Source organism: Arvicanthis niloticus, chromosome 11 (assembly GCF_011762505.2).
Source record: "Arvicanthis niloticus isolate mArvNil1 chromosome 11, mArvNil1.pat.X, whole genome shotgun sequence".
Taxonomy (NCBI): domain Eukaryota; kingdom Metazoa; phylum Chordata; class Mammalia; order Rodentia; family Muridae; genus Arvicanthis; species Arvicanthis niloticus.
In genome coordinates this window covers 36,377,372-36,397,655 of record NC_047668.1, presented here as the reverse complement: position 1 = coordinate 36,397,655, position 20,284 = coordinate 36,377,372, and the positions used below count along the sequence as shown (strand labels likewise).

The 20,284-nt window shown below is 41.8% G+C and overlaps 1 protein-coding gene across 26 annotated transcripts in view; it reads left to right on the top strand.

Moving 5' to 3' along the window:
* Window positions 1-20,284, top strand: part of Myt1l (myelin transcription factor 1 like) — a 383,678-nt gene that overhangs the window by 287,593 nt on the left and 75,801 nt on the right. For 15 of the 26 annotated variants that reach the window (XM_076942026.1, XM_076942031.1, XM_034514008.2 and 12 more), the window contains 5 exons: window positions 3,672-4,643; window positions 9,118-9,252; window positions 13,176-13,266; window positions 14,860-14,967; window positions 18,148-18,362. In XM_076942026.1, the coding sequence (XP_076798141.1) occupies window positions 3,672-4,643; window positions 9,118-9,252; window positions 13,176-13,266; window positions 14,860-14,967; window positions 18,148-18,362 (1,521 nt within the window). The remainder of the gene's footprint in view (window positions 1-3,671; window positions 4,644-9,117; window positions 9,253-13,175; window positions 13,267-14,859; window positions 14,968-18,147; window positions 18,363-20,284) is intronic. The other 11 variants (XM_034514013.2, XM_076942040.1, XM_034514011.2 and 8 more) reach the window with 5 other exon arrangements.

Here is a 20,284-nt window from a genome sequence, read left to right as displayed (position 1 = left end):
GGTGCCCCCTATCTCAGCTTGGCCCTGGGCCTCTGTGGGATGACTAATCTCAAGCACAGTACAACAGAGGGAACATGGCATTCTCTCTTCTCTGCACACTGTGGTATCCATGTTCCTACTTTTTACTGAGAACAGAAGCATGTGCATTTATTTTCTGGAAAATGCTTTGTTCATCACAAATGTATCCCCTGACTTTGAGAGAACATTTATCACTAGAGAGAAACAAGTAATATTGACTCCTGAAAGTTTTGTGAGTTAGAATATTTGTACCTCATTTCTAGTCCCTGACTGGTACAGAAAACCCATAGTTATGATGGAGTCTTTTCAATGTTAGCCTCAGCAGAAAGACAAGCTGGTAAATTATCTGAATATGGAAAGCCAGACGTGGGATTCTGAATACTTACCATGACATTCTAGGCAAGGCTGAGACAGAGTACTTGTTTAGAATCAGTTTGCTAATGACTTGGAGCCTGTTTCCCTCTGTTAGTCCACATAATTAGGAGTTATCTTTAGGGGAGGCCTTGAAACAGTTAAATACTGGTAACTCGTGGAATTCTATTAAACTGTAAGGATTTTGGCCCTAAATGTCATTTTCTCAGCCATTTCCACATTTGCTGCTGTCATTCATGAGGCCTCAGATGACACTGAGTATTAGTAACTTGAAGAAAGGCCAAATCGTGCAGCACGCTCTGTCTTCAGATGTATTCCCTATCGCCTGTTTCCAGATTCCCTCCTTGAATAGGCTAGTTTTTCCAGGCATCTGTTCTGGGAGAGAAAGTATCAGAAAACAACTACCACCCATGCCAGGCATTTGAAATACATGTAGACTGTGTGCCTCACTCTGGGGTTTGTAGGAATTTGTGGGGAGGAGGCAGGCAGATAATTATCTCAGCCTTACAGATGAGTTCATTATGACTCTGAAAGGTTACTGACCTCATGCACTTACTAAGCAGTCAAAGAATGATGGGGCCAATTGCATAAACTTCCAATTTCATATCTGCCTCCCAAGACCACAGGAGTATGTGCAGTGTTCTCCCAATGTACTTCCCTGTGGGAAGCAGGCCTGCTACACGTGTTGGAGAAAGCCTGGCACTTTGCTGGTACTCAGACAGAGAAGGGACCAACCCTGTCTCACAGTTCCACAGCTTCATGGGTCAGCATGGCTGGATACTGTGTAGGGCAGCTTATCCATTTTTCTTTTTCATCTTCTTGGGGGAAAGGTGAGCTAGAATAATATTAAGTGGCTGAGATGGACTCCTTAACCGTGCCATGTGGAAAGCAGGGCAGGCAAAAACCGGAGGATGATCCACAGATGCATAAATGGAGAGTCAACAGCATTACACCTACCATCTGCTAGTAAAGGCTCATGGGGGCCTTGTCCTTTTCCAGAGCAGAATTTATATTTGAGCTTAGACATGCAACAGGGATTACACAGGATTTTTTCCCCTGGTTATGACAATCAGTGACTTTCTCCTCCTTTTGTGTGTCCATGTGAGTATATATGTGTGTGCAGGTATACATGTTCAGTGCATGTACATATGGCAGCCAGAGCACAACATAAGGGTCCTCCTCTATAACTTTCCACCTTATTTTTAAAGACAGGGCCTCTCACTGAACTGAGCTCAATAATTAGGTGTGGGGCTGGCTGGCTACCAAGCCCCAGAGATGCTCCCGTCTCCATTTCCTCAGTGCTGGGATTACAGACATGTGCCACCACGCTTGGCTTCTGTGTGGGTGCTGGGGACCAAATTCAGATCCTTATGCTTTCATGGACCACTTTACCAACTGAACTTCCACAAGGGGGAAAAAAAGAGAACTTCTCTAAACTGTCCTCAGACCTTCACACATATACTCTGGCACATGTACCTACACATGATCAAAGATGCACAAATGAAATATAATGTTTAAATGTTTTAATTTTTCAACTTATAGACCATACTCCTCACTTCCAAATCATGGTTTAAAATTCATCTCATGGTTGATACTCTATAGATAATAGTGACAATTACCTAAAACATCGTAGTTGCTATGTATGGATAGAATACCTTTGTATTTCTAGGATGATCTAGTTACAACCCATGAACCTAATGAAGTGTATAAATCAAAAGAATATAAAAATCACATTTCCAAAACCTCATGAGAACAAGATGTCCTTAACTCCTCAAAGCTGAGCTGCCAGCCGACAGCAAGGTGTGCATCTGCGGCTCGCCTTCCCACATTTGTCATTATGTTTGCTAGCTCTGATTTCCTTTTTTTGCTGTTATTTGATGACAATTTTACCCTTATAATAAGGAAAATGGTACAGGCGGAGTATAGTGAAATGAAGAGGTTTGTGTCTAGAGAGACACAGAATCTGGTTCACACAGCAAGTGATGCCCTCTAACTAACACATGCTGCTGTTTGGAGAGTGGGTCAGATCCTAAATATTTGTTGACTCCAGGTGGGATGCTATTTTCAGTTATTGCTATATTGAGCTCCAAATCTCTTTTTGCTAACATGAACCTTTTCTGCATAAAATCCATAATGAAAGCACCAGAGGTTCAGTATCTCAGATTTAGTCAGCTGGTGTTTGCAACTAGTCGATATGCCTCATTCCTCCAAATCATTATCAAACTCTGAAAGTTCTCTGGCATTTGAATCATGGAAACAAAGGACAGATGTGAAATGGCATCCATTAACTATCCAACCAAAGGGGAATGTGTTTGAAAACTCGTTTATTATTATCTATGTTTCGCAATGCAGATGACAGCAATTGTGCAGAGTTGTGAATAGAGATTCAAATTCCAACTGCTCTCTGATTGAAAGCCAAATGGGTTTCTGATGAAATAGAGGGTTTACGTCATGCTTAACATGGACTTTGAAAAACACTTAAGTATCTGAGGTTGAGTTCATCTTATTCAAGTTTCTTCAAGCTGATGAGATGGGTGAATATATTACCACCACAGGTCAAATTAAATGGGAGACTATGAGTGCCACAGTTAACCAGCCCCTTCTGACCCAGGGACATATGGCCACTGTGCATGCCCAACTTGTCCAGACAGAAGATAGGCAGCCTTTGATCTCTTCCTTCCTCATGTCACTGTGGAGCTCCTGTCACTTCACTGTGGCCCTCCATACACTAACTGGAAGCTATCAAATTCAAACCTCTCAGTCCAGTGTTCTTATGACAGAGTGTCCTCCCTGTGTGACTTCAGAAATCTGGGGTTGTCTTCTATGTTGCCTAATATGATTGGAAATAAATAACTTAAAAAGGGTTACAGAGAATCTCTAGAGTTAGCAAAAAGGAAAGTTCAAGAACTTGTAGAAAGCTGGGTGATGGGATGGTTGTAATCGCCATGCCAACTATTGGCTGTGAATAAAGAAGGAGGTAAATCAGAATATTAAAAATAAAGATGTATATTTCTACATTATGTTTATCATATTTAGTGGCTAACTTTAAGTTTAGCTAGAGGAGGTTTTAGCACTCCATGAATATCTTAAGTGGCTTCCTGCTCTTTAACATGATTCATTTTATCTACATTTTCTACCCAGCAGCAGATGTCTTGTAAGGTTCTCTTCTAGGCAAAAGTAGCATTTGACTTTCTGTGAGCTTGCTGTCCACACTATAGCAATAAACTTCATAGTCTAGCCACTTTTCTCTTTTCCTTTTTGTCTTCTCTATTTTTTTGCAGAAGATCATCAAATGAGTTGTACGCGAATAATGCAGGACACAGACAAGGATGATAACAACAATGATGAGTATGATAACTATGATGAACTGGTAGCTAAGTCGCTATTAAATCTTGGCAAAATTGCTGAGGATGCAGCATACCGGGCCAGGACTGAGTCAGAAATGAACAGCAATACCTCCAATAGTCTGGAGGATGATAGTGACAAAAATGAAAACCTTGGTCGGAAAAGTGAACTGAGTCTAGACTTAGACAGTGATGTTGTTAGAGAAACAGTGGACTCCCTTAAGCTGTTAGCACAAGGACATGGTGTTGTGCTATCAGAGAATATCAGTGACAGAAGTTATGCTGAGGGGATGTCTCAGCAGGACAGTAGAAATATGAACTATGTCATGCTAGGGAAGCCCATGAACAATGGACTCATGGAGAAGATGGTGGAGGAGAGTGATGAGGAAGTGTGTCTAAGTAGTCTAGAGTGTCTAAGGAACCAGTGCTTTGACCTGGCCAGGAAACTCAGCGAGACCAACCCGCAGGACAGGAGTCAGCCACCCAACATGAGTGTGCGCCAACATGTCCGGCAAGAGGACGACTTCCCTGGGAGGACGCCAGACAGGAGCTACTCAGATATGATGAACCTTATGCGGCTGGAGGAGCAGCTAAGCCCCAGGTCTAGAACGTTCTCCAGCTGTGCCAAGGAGGATGGGTGTCATGAGAGGGATGATGACACCACCTCAGTGAACTCAGACAGGTCTGAGGAAGTGTTTGACATGACCAAGGGCAACCTGACTCTCTTAGAGAAAGCCATTGCCTTGGAGACAGAGAGAGCCAAGGCCATGCGGGAGAAGATGGCCATGGATGCTGGGAGGAGGGATAACCTGAGATCCTATGAGGACCAGTCTCCAAGACAGCTGACTGGGGAAGACAGAAAATCCAAATCCAGTGACAGCCATGTCAAAAAGCCATACTATGGTAAAGGTAATATTTCTACCTAATGTAAGTTGCTTCAGGCAAATGTGAGCTAAGTGAGAGATGTTGATGATAGTCTGTTATACTGTGAATCTCTATAAATCTTACATCCAATGCACATTTTAAGAGTTTGTTCTAGAACTCTATAATGTGATAATTTGTCTATAGAAAAAGTAAAGTATTTGTCTGAGAGATACATAAAACTGCTAAATGTGATGTCATTAGAGCAGATACAGGAGATGAGAGTGGAAACAACACTTGTGTAGCAGTCAGGGCTAGTACATAAACATACCTGTGATAAAGACCATTAGGAACAAGCCATGCTGTTACAAAGGAACCATCATCTACGCTGAATGGTGGCAAGGGTTTAGGTAACAATCAGTCAATCAGAGATGAGGCACTTTCTTCATAAATTGGATTGAGTAGACGGCTTCATGATTTATAAAATTATCACCTGGTGACAGTTATTGATGAAACTGCCCCCGTAGAAAATACCCAAAAGGAATTGAACAGCAACAAGATGACCGATGGTGTGAGATAAGGACAGTGACTGCACATTAATTATCCATGAAAGTTAGCTAAGGAAGCCACTTGCCATGCAAGGCACGGAGAGGGCACAGCTGAAACCAATAGCAATTTCTCTAGAATATACATTCCCCTTACTAGCTCTATTGCATTATAGAAACAATTGTGACACTTTTTTCAAATACTATGTATTATTTTTAAAAATCTCAAAACTATCCAACAGGATAGTTTAGCTGAATTTTATTTTATTTTATGAAATATGTGAGCACATATTTGTATCTATCTATATGTTTGGTTAGCTAACTAGATGGAACACTGTTCATGGTAGCATCTGTACCCATCTGCAACTGAAACAGATCTTGATTCAGCTTCACATAGCAAGCACGTTGGTATGGTTGAGTCTTCAAAAGACTCAGAACTAAGAAAGAAACTATCTCAAAAATGAAATTGGTAGTTCCTTAAATCTTTTCTGTATTATCACCAAAAATGTTCCCTTTTCTGCTTTTCATTTTATGATGTATATTATGAATACTCTGTTTCCTTACTAAGGATATGACCATGAGATTCAGGAATTTAGTTTGAAAATCAGTTGCTGAACAAAGTTAGATCAGAAAAATTACATCTTCCCTATCATGGCACAGGTGTGTACTCTCCTCTCTAGCTGTGTTCATAGCTCCATGGCCTGCTAGACATTGCTACCACCAAGTCCAAGCTGGCAGGAGCCTGAGCCAGAGCTCTGAGGGTTACTGACTGACCAGTGCCTGGATATGGTCTTTTCATTCACCACAGAGGCAAGCACAGACCACAGAGGAGTGCCTCCAAGGATGGCATGGAGCTGCAGGCCCCCTTGAAACTATGAAACATGGGCAATGTGTTTTAAATGATGGAGCTAGCATTTGAATAAGATATGATGTACTGATCAATTAGAGGTTTCAGTTGGATTTTTGAGAATGAAAAAATTCAAACAATTTTAGAAAGAAATCCATGCCTTGCCATATGAGTGCTATTGTTCAGATATATTCTAGGCTTAGGTTTTAGAACTCTAAGCAGTAGTTCCCAGGACAGAGCTCTGGTATTGAGAATAAAAGTGAGTAACCACGTTGGTGGAGGCAAATAAGGCACCAGAGAGTCAGCATCCACATGGCTTCTCTAGCTCCCATAGTCCTCTAAGCACAGTACACTTTTTGCTTAGTTGTTATTTTGCTTTACTTTTATGCAAAAACATGGAATCTGCTTTGATTGTTTCCCCTCCAGGAGAATGGGGCAGTGAATGGTAAGGTCCAATTTTGTCCAGGGAAGGGGAAGGTTAGGAGCCTGAATTTTCTCATGAGATAGAAGGCACTAGTCTCCACGTCTCTAGTTTCCCAGGTTTACTTCTGAACAAAATTATTGGTGTTTTCCATCAACATTTTCCAAGTTTCTTTGTTTCTATCTATAGTTACATTCAGAGCCAAATAGATGAAACCAAGCAAACATACACACATATCCACGCATGCACACACACAGAGAGACACACATCAAAAAGCAAATCACAAAAGGAGCAAAGAGATTAAAGCCTTAAAAATAGCTAAATTTATGGGACCTTATCTCACCAACATGCCTGAAGCTGCCCATCAACATGCTGTGTTGTGGCTTCTCTGTTCCCTCTTTAAAGACAACACATGTAGCTGTTCTCATTCCACACATCTTAACTGAAAATATGTCATTAAAGCACTAATGTGTAACATTTCAAAACATTAACTTAATATGAAAGGAACTCTTTTGCCTTCCACACAGCTCCCTGCCCCTCCTTCCAGGGCAGAAGGGGAATAAGCTGAATTCAGCATCCTTTTTTTTTTTTTCTTTCTGTTAAGTTATTGCAAGGTCCTTTTGTTTGCTTTGTGTTTTCCTGCTTGTTTGAACATTGAATTGAGATTGCAAAAGACAAGGAATCAAGGGAGAGTAACAGTGGAGGCAATGGCGGCCCCATCTCAGCAGTGAAGCAAGAGCAGACCATGTGCTCCTAATCTCTATAACCTCAGAGAGTTTTGAGACACTTTTTAAAATATGAAAGTCACTTAATCTCAAAACTGTTTCAACATTTGTGATTAAAATGAATAATAACAGTTATAAGTTGTTTTTTAAATCCTGTACAATTCATTTGTACCTAGTTAAAAGTTTCTTAAATTTAGTACTTTATATTATCAATGCTGTCCTTTAAAACTGTTACTGTGTGCTTACTATTTATAATGACATGGATTTACTTTTATCAGTATAATGACATTACTCAAAGGGCAACAAAATGCTAGCCTTTACTTTGTATCTATAAGGTTTTAAAAACTGAAATGCCAGGACTTACTCTTGGGTTTGTTGGTAGAGGCCATGAGGCAAGGGTAGAGGCAGGATAGCAGCTGGCAATGCCAAGGAAATGGTTTGTTCCACAACAGTGCTGGCTGTAGAGAACACCTGACAGGGACGTTATTTATATGACATGTTATCAGAAAAGGAAAGGGGGATATCCTTCACACCAACACAACAGCATTTGTAGGATCCCAGGAGTCTTTTATCTATTTTATATTCTCATATGTGACACAAATAAGTCTATAAGAGTTCAAAAATTCCAAAAATCAGTACAGGTATAGTGGTTAATGTTTATAATCCCAGCACTTAGGAGACTGAGGCAGAAGTATTGCCATCAGTTTAAAGCCAACCTGAGTTATATAGTTGAGATCCAGGCCAATTTGGATTACAGGGTGGTATTCAGTCTCAAAAGACCCAAACAATTAAAATTCAAACTCAAGATATTTCTTCTTATATATAAATAATTCTTAACTGAAGGCAAAGCATGTATTTTCTACCAAGTACAATTGGCCTAATTAATGAGGTAGTCATATAAAAAAACTAACCATCTAGAGGAAACTTAACTCTAGTATTTACTGGACCAATGAAATAATGACTACTACTGGTGATCTATGCAACTGATTTTCAAATACTTGTTCCAAAACAGTGTGTCACAATCTACTACTTTTTATTATTCAGGCTGAGCTGACCTCATAAATACTTTCTAGATTTGTTATAATGCATGAGGGTGAACTGTGGTTGATCTGGGTGTAGAAAAACTCTATTAGGATATCGTTACATCTCTGGCATCCAGCATTCAATTCTGGACCAAACGTCTGCTCTGATTGGCTCTTGGCTGGTGCTGCAGAGAAGCTGGCAGCGTTCTAGATCAGCCCGACCTCCTACTTTGTGTATGCATGCACAGCATTACACGAGCCTTCCTCTGGTTCCAAGTACAGACGAAGAAATCAAAACAAATGGTTGCTCCAGCGGCTTCTGAAGCGTTTTTTTGATTGCCCATCACCCTGCCAGGTGGGACCGCCACCCTTTCCGTCATTTGCTTACAGTGCCTTCTGAGAGTTCAGTTGATTTTCCAAAAATGGGTTGAATTGCTCTGCTAAGAAACAGTATTGCTTAACCACAGAGAGAAAAATCTGCAGGAAAATTCTGTAGTTTATAGCATATTGAGACCAGAGCACGCCAAAGAGGGTGAAGGGCTTTGAGCAGCACCTTGCTCTGATTGAATTGTATGGAAAAATTGCTGAATGAAAACAATATGGAGTTTTGTTCTCTAAGAAGGCCACTGTCTCATCACTATTTACATTGATTTCTTTGAGCAACACAGCTAATCATGTAACACACGGGAAACCAATTAATCAAGAGTTAAGGTTAGAGACAGGTGCTTTTATTTTCCTTTTGGATAAAAACCAAAATTCTGTATCATTCCTGATTACACTGTATAAGGTTAAAAATATCACCCACACCCAAAAAGCTACGAAGCAAAAGCCTGGTGTCCCAGCCTGTCCCTGACACCTGCCTAATTTCTTTGTTTAGCAAAGGTCTCTTCAGGTTTCTGGATAACCGCATGAGTCTGCAGTTGGTAAACGTTCATTTTCTTGACACCTGTTGTCGCTTTTAGATCCCTCAAGAACAGAAAAGAGAGAGAGCAAGTGTCCAACCCCCGGGTGTGATGGAACCGGCCACGTAACTGGGCTTTACCCGCATCACCGCAGTCTGTCTGGATGCCCGCACAAAGATAGGGTCCCTCCAGAAAGTAAGTCGTGTCTCGCCGCTCCCCGGGGCGTGCAAGCACTCTGGCTCTGTCAATCATCCCTTCCCCAACTTCATCTTCATGGCACCTCAGTGCAGCTGTCACTGACCAGACTCTTCCTCAGCCTGGAGGACACCTCAGGAAGCTTCCCCTATCTTCTGGATATTCTGGGTACCAGCTCTGAAGAGTGGCTCACCCTGACTCCTTGGAATAGGCTCCCAGGACCACCTGGGCTCTGGTGCTAGCATCAGTTTTATTTACTGTGTTATCCCCGGCCGGTCATTTCTCTACTTGGTCTCACACATTACAGAACGGAACTAGGCAGCCTCTAAAACAACCTGTCCACACTTGTCTTCTAGATGTCCCAGGAAAAGGAGGCCTTGGGGTTCCTGTCCAAATTTCTGAACTACTGCAAACTTTCCAAGCAGTGTTTAGAACAGTTTTGTTACATCACTGCAGTCTGTTTCACATTACAGGTGCATTTGTACACTACGGATGTTAAATGAACAGGTTTGGATCTGGTGGGGTTTTCTTTTACACCTTTCTATATCTTTCTAGTAGATAGGTTCCGAGGCTATAAAATCAATCTGTGGAAAGTGTTTCCTTTAGATTTAAAATGACATATATCCTTTTTGTTTACCTTTTTCTTGGCAAGAAATATGCCAACTGTGTAAAATCAATGAAAATCAATTGTCCGAGGCACACATTGAGGTTCAGGGATGAGCGAGGTGATGGATGCCTAGGATGAACCTACAGCATGCAGTGTCCTCCTTTAGCTTCCCATGGGGGAGGTGGTTCATGGTATGGCTAGATGACTAGCTAAATCAAAGGCATTTTGAGAAACATTCTGGTACCATGGGCACCCTTGAAATCCTTGAGGAGCAAACCTGTCAGTGGTCAGGCAGCTCTTGGAGTAGTGCGACATTAGAAACAGGGAAAACTACATATTCTCTGGTGAAATATGTTCAGCTGCTATCATGGCTCCGGGTTCTCAATGCCTACTAAAATGCATATGTTTCATGTAACTGTCTTGAGAACAATTATGAAAAGTTGTGAAAATAAACAAATCCAGGTGTGTCTACAATCCCGTGTGTTACATGACAGGGAGACGCATGGTTGATGACAGCGGCTTCCACATGTGAGCACTGTGGTGGGTGCTTGGCTGGCAAATGCAAGCACTGACCCATTCAATGCCATAAACTCCTCAGGGAGCACTGCCCTGTTTACCAGATGAAGAACATGGCAATCTGACTCCATCTTCTTTCTCTTTCAAGGGAAGCACACTGGCTGGCAATAGGTGGCTCAGTACTTTAAAGCTCACCTGAGCAGGAGGTGAACGGGTCTGAACTCAGCTGTAAATCCGTGCCAATCCCAAAGCCATCATCAATCTAAACCCTGGGCCTGGTGTTGCCATTTCAGTTCTGACCTGCTTCTTAGTATCAGGCATGTTGCAGGTTCTCAGTATAAAATAAGGCACCAAGGCTGAAAGCTTATGCTTCAGGAGGAAGGGTTTCTTTATGGGATTTTTTTCCCCAGGGCATACATTTTTGCCTTCAAGATTAATCCTTTTCAATGGAAAGAAGTCTCCTTGACTCTGTATATTCACAGGAAATGTCTAGATGTGGCTCAAGTATGGGTTTTGCTCTATTGAGCAAGAAACTGAATAGGCCTGCCCTGGTTGGCCACATGAGGGCTCATCTTAGCAGGAATTAAGTATGGCTCAGGTATGACCTGGTCTTACAAACTCCTGTCTGAAGAAAAGCATTTCTAAAGGCAGACATAGTGCAGTCCTATAATCCCAGAACTTAAATAAAAGCAGGAGGGTTAAGTTTGACACTAGCCTGGTCTATATGAGACTCTGTCGCATAAAGGGTGTGCCTGTCCTGGAGGTACAGAGAACTACTTTCTCATGCAAAACGTAAAGGTAAATAGTAATAGAGTACTCTGTGGTAGCCTTGCTTGTTTTCTGGGCTGGCTCCCCATCCATTTCTATGTAGATGAATTCAGTGAAGGGCTCTGACACTATAACACACTGACTAGATGACAAAGGTCAGAAGGAGAACCCAGCTGATCCAGAGTTTCTGTTACCGTCCAACAATACAGACTTAAAGTGTGCTAGGTAGTGTGAGAGGATACCAAGGAGTAGGTGTCATGGGTGGCACCCTGGCTGTCACCTTTTGAGCACTAATAAAAACAGGAGTAAGTTGCCAGGGAAAGGCATGAAGTGGGAACAAAAGAAAGAAGCCCAAATATAGGCTTGTGTGGAAAGGTGAAGTAAAGAAGGAAATGTGGGGGCAGCAAATCAGGTAAAATAGCATTCCTCAAAAGCCCTGGGTATGAAGGCCCTGGCTGAGGTTTGAAAGGAGCCTAGGAGGAAGGCTTAGAGGTCACTGGGCTTCCTGTTTGACACTATTCTATAGATGCTCCAGAGAAAGACTGAGAAAAGTGAGGGTGGCACCACAAACTGAAGAGGAAAATGGTTTGAGATAGTTCACAGAGGCAACCTGCAGACTGAGGAAGCAGACGCCACTACAGGTGTGGACTGAACATAGTGTTTGTGTCTCCTCTTAGCAGGACATAGACACTTGAACTCTACCACTTAGCTAAGCCTGAAAGGTGTTTGCTCTCTCCAGGGAAGATTTTATAATAGAAATTAGCATAAAGAGAAAGAAAGGCATGTGTTAAGGTAAAGAGGAACGTGTGCCATTCTAACAGGGCAATAGGTTAGTAAGATTGCAGATATCAAGGAGAGGGGAATATCTTCCTCAGAGATAGGGATTCCTCTAAAAGGGTATCTCCTAAGCCCCCTCCAGGCCCCCACAGAAAATGAGTGGAATGCTGACATTTACACCTTAATTCATATTTACTGAACTTCAGCCATATCTAAAGAAAAGACAGGGGCTATGAAAGCTTAAGAAAAAAAACAGCAATAGACTGTTTTTTGTTTTGTTTTGTTTTTTTATGGAATTCACCAATAGCAAAGACACCAAATATGGACAGGTACAAAAGCAACAGCATGTGGAAACTCTACACAGGGCCCAGCAGGACAGTGACTGTTCCACAGGAGAAAAGCCATGGGCGATAGTGACAAGTGTGAGCAGACATGGCTGAGCAGACCTCATAGGACCACTTGACCATAGGCGAGCTTTGCAGGCAGTTAGGGCCGAGCTCTGCAGATATCTAGCTCAGACTGACAGTGCATGTGGCCAGGACGCTCCTTTGGAGTCAGTTGTCCTTCCTTCTTCAGCACTCTTAACCCTACAAGCCTCAGCAGACAGAGGATGGAGCAATAAGGACCAGCCTCCCTGGATGCCAGCAGGCAGTGTCCTCATGCCTTGGGGACCAGCTCTCTCATCTTCTTATATGTTAATTTCATGTGGTAAAAATACAGAGGTCTTATTATTCCTGTTCATTCTACTGAAAGCACAAAAGATCCTAATTTCCTAAGTAAACATGGTTTATTTAAATAACAAGGTTTCGGCTCACTCACATCAGACTTTCACAATCCCATGTGTTTCCAAAGCACAGGCATGTTTTGTTTTGTTTTTTTTTTTAAAGCCCAGGCTATGTGCTGTTACATGGCTCATCAGCATCCAGTGCTTATCTATGGGATACACTAGGGTGGCCCTTGCTTCTGTCCCACATGGGACTGTTCAGTTATGGCGCTCTCTGACCCCCATGGCTCCCTGCCAGTGCACCCTGCTTTGCATGCCTGAGTACAGTCATACAACCTTCTTTCTCTTCCCACATATATTTCCTGGTCATGCACATCACAGACGTTTGTAGTTTGTCGTAAACTAATCTATCCTGTTGAAACAATTGCATATTGTATTCTCATCATTTCTCTCTTTTAACGCTGGGCTTTTTTTTTTTTTTTTTTTTTTTTTTTTTTTTTTTTTTTTTTTTTTTGCCTCTCCTTTGTCAAGTTCTTGCCATGCATGAAAATGTTCTCAAGTGTCCCACTCCAGGCTGCACAGGGCGAGGGCATGTGAATAGCAACAGGAACTCGCACAGAAGGTAAGCCACAGTCTTCTGGGGTCTATGCTAGAGGAAGCCATCCACAGCCCTGCCCTGTGATAGCTCTTTACTGATATGCATCCCCTCCTTTTCCAAAGGAAACTGACGTACCTCACACATTGCTCCTAAAGAGTCAGTCACAGCACGTACAGGAATGTCAAAGGCTCAGTTGCCCATTTTTGAAGACTTAATTTCTTCAGTTATGTTGCCTCCTCTAGTATAATAGAGCACTGTTCCCTCACAAAGTCCCCTGCTCGGTACAGATGGAACCCAAGGCCACTTACAATGAGAGTGACCAGAAGCAATCCAGCAAGGTTCTCTCACCTTCCCTCATAGGATAAGCTGTTTGCCACTTGCCATGCGAGGTGGTGAACTAGAACCCAGCAGGACTAATCCAGATGACTAACTTGGCTGCTCTTGAATTAGATGAATCACCTGGCCATCAACATGGACATCGTTAAAATATGAGCAGATGTCCATACGCATCTGGTAGGGGTACACCAGTGAGGACGCTGCTCCAGGTCAATGGCTTTAACTGGACTATTGCTGAAAATATTCCTCGTCAGAATTGTACTCTTAATGGTGTTTGAGCTTTCTTCCCATCCTCTACAGACATTGTAAGAGTCACTAAGTTCCTCTGAAAATCCAGGTGATATCAGATCACTTCTTTTGCAGTAGCAAAATGCAACTCTGTTACGATTTGTCTTGCCATGGCTTAGGTTTCTTCTTAAATGGGGGAAAGGAAGCTGTAAAATTTCCCTTAATTTTTGTCTCACTGGTTAGTCACAACAAGCAGCTCGGTCACTAGTGTTAAGTTTATAATAAAACAGACCACAGCTCTATGCCCTGCGGAGGCTCTCTGGTACTGAGTCTGCAGGAGCTGGCAGTGATGCAGGAGATCCCTGCTGAGTGCTGTGCAGAGCCTGCAGTGTCAGTTCCTTTTCTGACATCAGCATGTGTGTGCACATGGATGGACACCCTTACAGATCTAGACCACATGGAGGCAAGCATGCAGATACTATGACTTCCTGAGGAAGCAGCTCAAACAAAGAGGCCTCACTGCTCTCTCTGCCACAGTGACCCAGCTGAACTAGATATGAATCACATTTGACTGAAGTCCTCCTGGAGGTGTTCCTGCTGTACCTCCTTTTCTTTCCCCCTCTTTTGGGGAGATGAAGTCAGAATCCCTGAAGCCTTGTAGATAGATACCTCTGGCATCAGCTTAGAGTGCCACCTTCTGGTATAGTCAACTAACTGCCACTCTTAAGTCTGTCAAAAAACTCCTTCCCTAGCTGCCACTGCCTGATTTGCAGAAATGGCCAACACTCCAGAATTTCTGCCTGAAATTTTAACCAGCTTGTGTTGCATTTGCTTCCTGGAATTTGGCATGCTCGTTGGACAGGCCTGGTGCTGTCATAAGAGCTATGTGCCAGAGACCAGGAAGCACACAGTATCAGGCAGGCTGGGAAATCTCCTAGCTCCATCTACCTCAGGGTCATCTTAGCTGGCTGAAGGACAGAACATGGTGGGTGTCATCAGTATGTGACAAGCCATTTGAGACAATTCAATTAAATCTATCTTCTGTTGTTGTAGCCTCTCTGGATGCCCTATTGCTGCTGCAGAAAAACTGGCAAAGGCCCAAGAGAAACACCAGAGCTGTGATGTTTCCAAATCCAACCAGGCCTCAGACCGAGTCCTCAGGTACTGTTCTGTTGAGCAACAGAAACGTGTCCTCAATGGATTTCCCTCAGAATCTATCCTGACACAGAGCAGAGAGTGTGTTGGAGACATTCCATGGAATAGATGTGCTCTGGGCAGAGCGAAGACATGCCAGATTAGAAATTGAGGCCTATGAAAGATATGTAAAAGCCTGGCGGTCAATGTAACTCCTAGGTCTCCAGTGGCTCAGTGTGACTTCAGCAGTGAGAGAATTGGATATAGTTATGTGATTTGTAACCCTGACAATTCATAATTCTATGAATGCTAAATAAAATAGAAGTTCTAGAAATTAGTAATATTAGTAGCCCAATATAATTTTATCCCAGTTTTGGAGCAAAGTAAAGCACCTGCTTCTAGGTGGCTCTGGTCTCTTTGAAAATGCAAGAATGATGAATGCCACATTCCCTGAGCTTGGAAGTTTTCTGTATGAAAAGCCATCAAAGCTGTCATCACCCCTTATCCTCACACACTCTGAGACGTGGGTGAAAGTAGGTGGCATCACTGCCATTTGACAGGCAAGACAGAGCACAAGGGCTCATGACTACTTAACTTAGTACTGCAGGTCAAAGTGGAAAAGTCCCGAGGAGCAAGACTGAACCCCATTGTGCAAATCTGGGAAGATGATTACTAGTAGAGGAAGACATCTACGTTTCTCACAGATTTTACACACATCTCATGAAACTGTGACAGTCCCTGTACTTCTGCTTGCTTACTCAGTCTCATGACAATGTCTCCCCATACAAATGCTATCATCCTCATGTTCTCATTTGAATATTCCCAGTTAAGTGAATGTCATACCACAGCCATAACTCTGTGCTAGCTCAAAGGCATACAGGCTGTCTCTAAAGAGTAATGATGAATAGTTTCCCATAGATACAGCATTTGGCTTCTACTAAAGGTATTTCTTTGGGATAAGTTACTTAGAGAAAATCACTAGTCAAGAGATAGGAATGTCTTCTTGGTCCTGATTTAGTATTTCATGCTTTTTTTGCAATTAATTAAAGTTCCTTTCTCCTTTGATAAAAAGTTAAAATGTTTATAGAAAATTTAAAACATTTAAACAAAAATAAGAAACTAAAAATAGCTATAATCCCTCTATTCCAAGATAATCCCCTCTCTGACTTTTGATATTCTCTGCATTATGATATGAATTTAGATGAACCTCTTGTCTGCCTCTCAGTTTCCTATTTACTGTCACAATCACTTTGCAAATAGACTGAATACTAAACAAGTTGTCCAACTTCTTCCCCACCTCTCAGTCCACCAAGGCTTTTTAAGGAAGCAGAGTCCTTAGCCAAAGGAAATGTGGGAAATCGTTAAAATAGTTCTGCAATGTAACATTCTTATTCTAATACTACACCACAAAAGCTGCTTTTAAAACATAAGCAACTAAAAGAAATGGCAAGTGCCATATGAAATCAGGGGCAAATTATATCACTTTTTCAAGTACTAAACAATTATTCCAAAATTTCAACCGTTTTATATCGGAAAGAATTCTGGGTTATTATTATCTCTTTTAGCAGTTTTTATATATTCTAAACATGTTATCAATGAACTGGAGAGACTGTGGAAGTCAGACAAGTACATGCAGGTCGAGCCTCAGGGACACCACCCTGGTCCCAAAGAGAAAGCCCTTTGCTCTCTGGCCTCCCACAAACCCTCACAAAGGTGGCTGTACCAGCCCATCCAGCAGCTGCCATTTTACACACCGGAAGTCCTGGAAGTGACTCTCGTTGAAGTGCGCATGGAGTAGTACTTCGAGGTGAGGACAGGCCTTGTTTCGGTGTGACGGGCCTTGTCTCCAGCTGGCTGAGTACAGGCCATGTTTCCGGCAGGAACAGGCAGTGTTTCCGGTAGAAGTACAGTACATCCGGCTAAGAAACAGGCTGTATTTCCAGCTAAGGAGAGGCAGTGTTTCCGGCTGAGGACGGTAGTATATCCGGCCGAGGAACAAGCAGTATATCCAGTAGAGGTACGGGCTGTTTCCTAGTTGGGTGCGGTGGCTGCGGCAGCAGTGGTGTTTCAGGATGACGAACCGGCAGTATTTTCCAGTGAGGTATGGGTAGGATTTCCAAGTTTGAGTCCACTGAGCAAGAAAAAGTTTCTTGTCATCAGTGACTGAACTTTGTAAAAACTTTGTAAAATAGACTGTGAGCCAGCGCTAACCACGTGGTTCACTGTATTTTGTTGGGGTTTTTTTGTTTGTTTTATTTTATTTTCCCTGCCATAACTCATTTTTCTTGAGGCCTTTTTTTTTTGGAAAAACAAAAATATAATTGACATAAATCAGAAATAGAATAATCAATAATTCCTCCTGAAATTAAGGAAGCTTTTACATAGATATACTGCTTAAAAATGGCAGCGATATGGAGGTGCCTGCCTGCAAGTACTTTTAACAATATTTTACCTTAGAAGAAGTTTTAAGACTTGAGACTGAGATGTGCAAACACATATCCATCTCTATTGTACAGACCAGAAATTGGTTAAAGATTATAAGGTGATCAATGTTCAACTTCTTTTATCGTAAGTGATTTCCACTTACGAAATAGACACAGGACAGAACATCAGTAAAAGAGTAAGAATAAAAAACTACTCCATTTAAATATTTTATCCCAAAGTCTAAGAAAAAGAACTCCTAGGTTCATGAATATTTGATCATAGGCTTTCCTACAATTCTATTTTAGTGCCCAACTAGATAAATTCTGATCCAGTTTTCTCTCATTCTATGTCCCTATGTGTGTCTATTTCTTATTTTTAAGAGTCATTTGTTTGATTCCTCTACTCTTTGTAACCCTCAAAAATGTAATGCCTGTATGTTGGATTCTTCCTCAACCACGTATTTTACTACCATTCTTCCTGAAAATGAGAGAAAATGATAAAATACATTTTAAGTATTCTATTACTTCTTTTTATTTCCAGTATTGACTTTTAGTCAAATATTTTATTTGGGATATATAATTAAATCAACCTGTTTTTTCTTCCTTTTGTTTTTGTTGTTTGTTTTTGTTTTTGGTGGGAGAACTAAGACTAACGTCTAATCCATGAAAGCTCCTGAATCCTTGATAGATGAAAGAAATCATATTGTACTATGATAAACATGAATCATGTTGCATGGACCACCATGAGAAAGCAAGCTGATGTTTGTTGTCTGCTTATTTTCAGGCCAATGTGCTTTGTCAAACAGCTTGAGATTCCTCAGTATGGCTACAGAAACAATGTTCCCACAACCACACCACGCTCCAACCTGGCCAAGGAGCTCGAGAAATATTCCAAGACTTCGTTTGAGTACAACAGTTACGACAACCATACTTATGGCAAAAGAGCCATAGCTCCCAAGGTGCAAACCAGGGACATATCCCCCAAAGGATATGACGATGGTAGGAGGTGCACACTCTTATACATGAGAGACACATTGCCATTGATGATGTTCTTGTTATGTGTATCCATGTCCTGCAGATCAACCACTATTCATGCTCACCCAGTGGGTGTCAGAGGCCTGGGCTCCATGCCTCAGGCCCAAGAGGGAAAGGTGGAGACACCTGTGGGCAGGAGGGGCACTGTTTCTACAATGACTCCAAGTTGTTGGCCTCTGGCAGCTTATAGGATATAGCAGACAAGACCCTGGGCTCTCTGTCTTTTGGGGTGTGACTGAGCTGGTACCATTGTCTAATGAGCCTTTTAAAAAACAAATACCCAAGACAAGTTTCACTGGAAAGAACAGGTTGAACTATTTTGAGAAGTTCCACATTGGCAATGCTCTTCAAGGGAATATATTAGAAGCTTTTGAGGACCTTGTTCAAGGTCTATGCACAGGCTGCACCCTAGACCAATTAAGGTGGACCCTGGAGATCCTCTGTATACTAGTATGTCTTAAAAGCTACCCAGGACTCTTGATGCAGCCAGCCAGCCAGCCCTTTGAGCAAACCTGGCCTGAGTTCCTTTTCTATCTAGATATCAGGAAGTCTCTATCTAGATATCAGGAAGGCCAGCTTCAGTATTGGGCATTTGACCCTGAGCCTTGGTATCCCCGTCTTCTTAGAACTGATGGTGCAAATAACTTCAAGTCATCTGATGATGTCAGAGTCTCGTTTGATACTTTCCTGTAGATGGAAAAAGGGGAGATTTTAAAGAGTTAGGGCCCCTCTCTGAAAAAGATACTTAAAGTCACACACACATGGAAAGTATTTAAAAGAAAGGTCTGGGGATTCAAAAACGTTGCAACATAAGTAGCTGTATATCTTTCTAAACTGTGTTTTTCTTATAGAGATAATGAGTAATTTGTTTTGTGAATGAAAATTAATGTTTTGTTGACATTTTACATATTGATTGTCTATGTGTCTCACCAGCTCTTTAATATTCAAATAGATATACATAGAACAAAAGTAAGACTACAGGTATCATGGAACTGAGTATTTTGGGTTTCTATTTGGTAATAATTGCCTGCTAGTTTCAAGCCTCAAAATTTGCTCACTTGGTTGCAAATGAAGGTTCAAAATGAAATTATCTTCACACAGATGTAAACTCAGTTGATAGACTTTCCAATCCATTGACAGTGCATGATGATTCAGTTAATCTCGTCATTAGATGTTCTTTTTCACATTCCTATTCCAAGGCTGTAGTCCAGGACACTGAGTTCTGTCAAGTTGCTTGATGAGCCTTTCTCTTTTTACCTTACTGGCTATCCTGGGCACATACAGAGAGTCATGTGTCTTAGAGCCACATACTGTTTCCTGGACTGTGAGTGAATCTGTTTTGGATACCTCAGCTTTTCACTCTATGAGCTACAGGGTCCTGGACCAAAGAATCTTCTAGTGTACTCACTTCCTTGAGAGTAGAGGGGGACTGAGAATTCCTGTTCATGGTTACTGTGATGATCAGTGGTGATAAGGTGGTTTGTGGGTGCTCTTTTCCCACCATAAAGGCAGGAGTGAGCATATTTATTGGTCCTGATTCTCTCAAGCCCAGACAGATAACTGTCTTGAAAACTTGGCTTGTGAACTTGGGATAAGTCATGTTTTCCATTAGTCCACCAGAAAAGATAAGTCTCTTGAGCATACTCAATTAAACCACATTGGATTCCTGAGTATTAGATTCTCAGGAAATAAAGAAAAAGGGAATAGCAGCCTTCCACTACAACTTTCTGAGGAACCAAAGCAAAGCTCTAGTTCTCTCCTATTATCTCTGCTGGCAGACAATTACTTCTAAAAAGGGCTCATCCTGGAAAAAAGTGCTGAATCATAAGGTTGTATAGGAGACCCCACCTAGGGAAGTCGCCCCGTGCCTGGGTACCAAAAGGTAG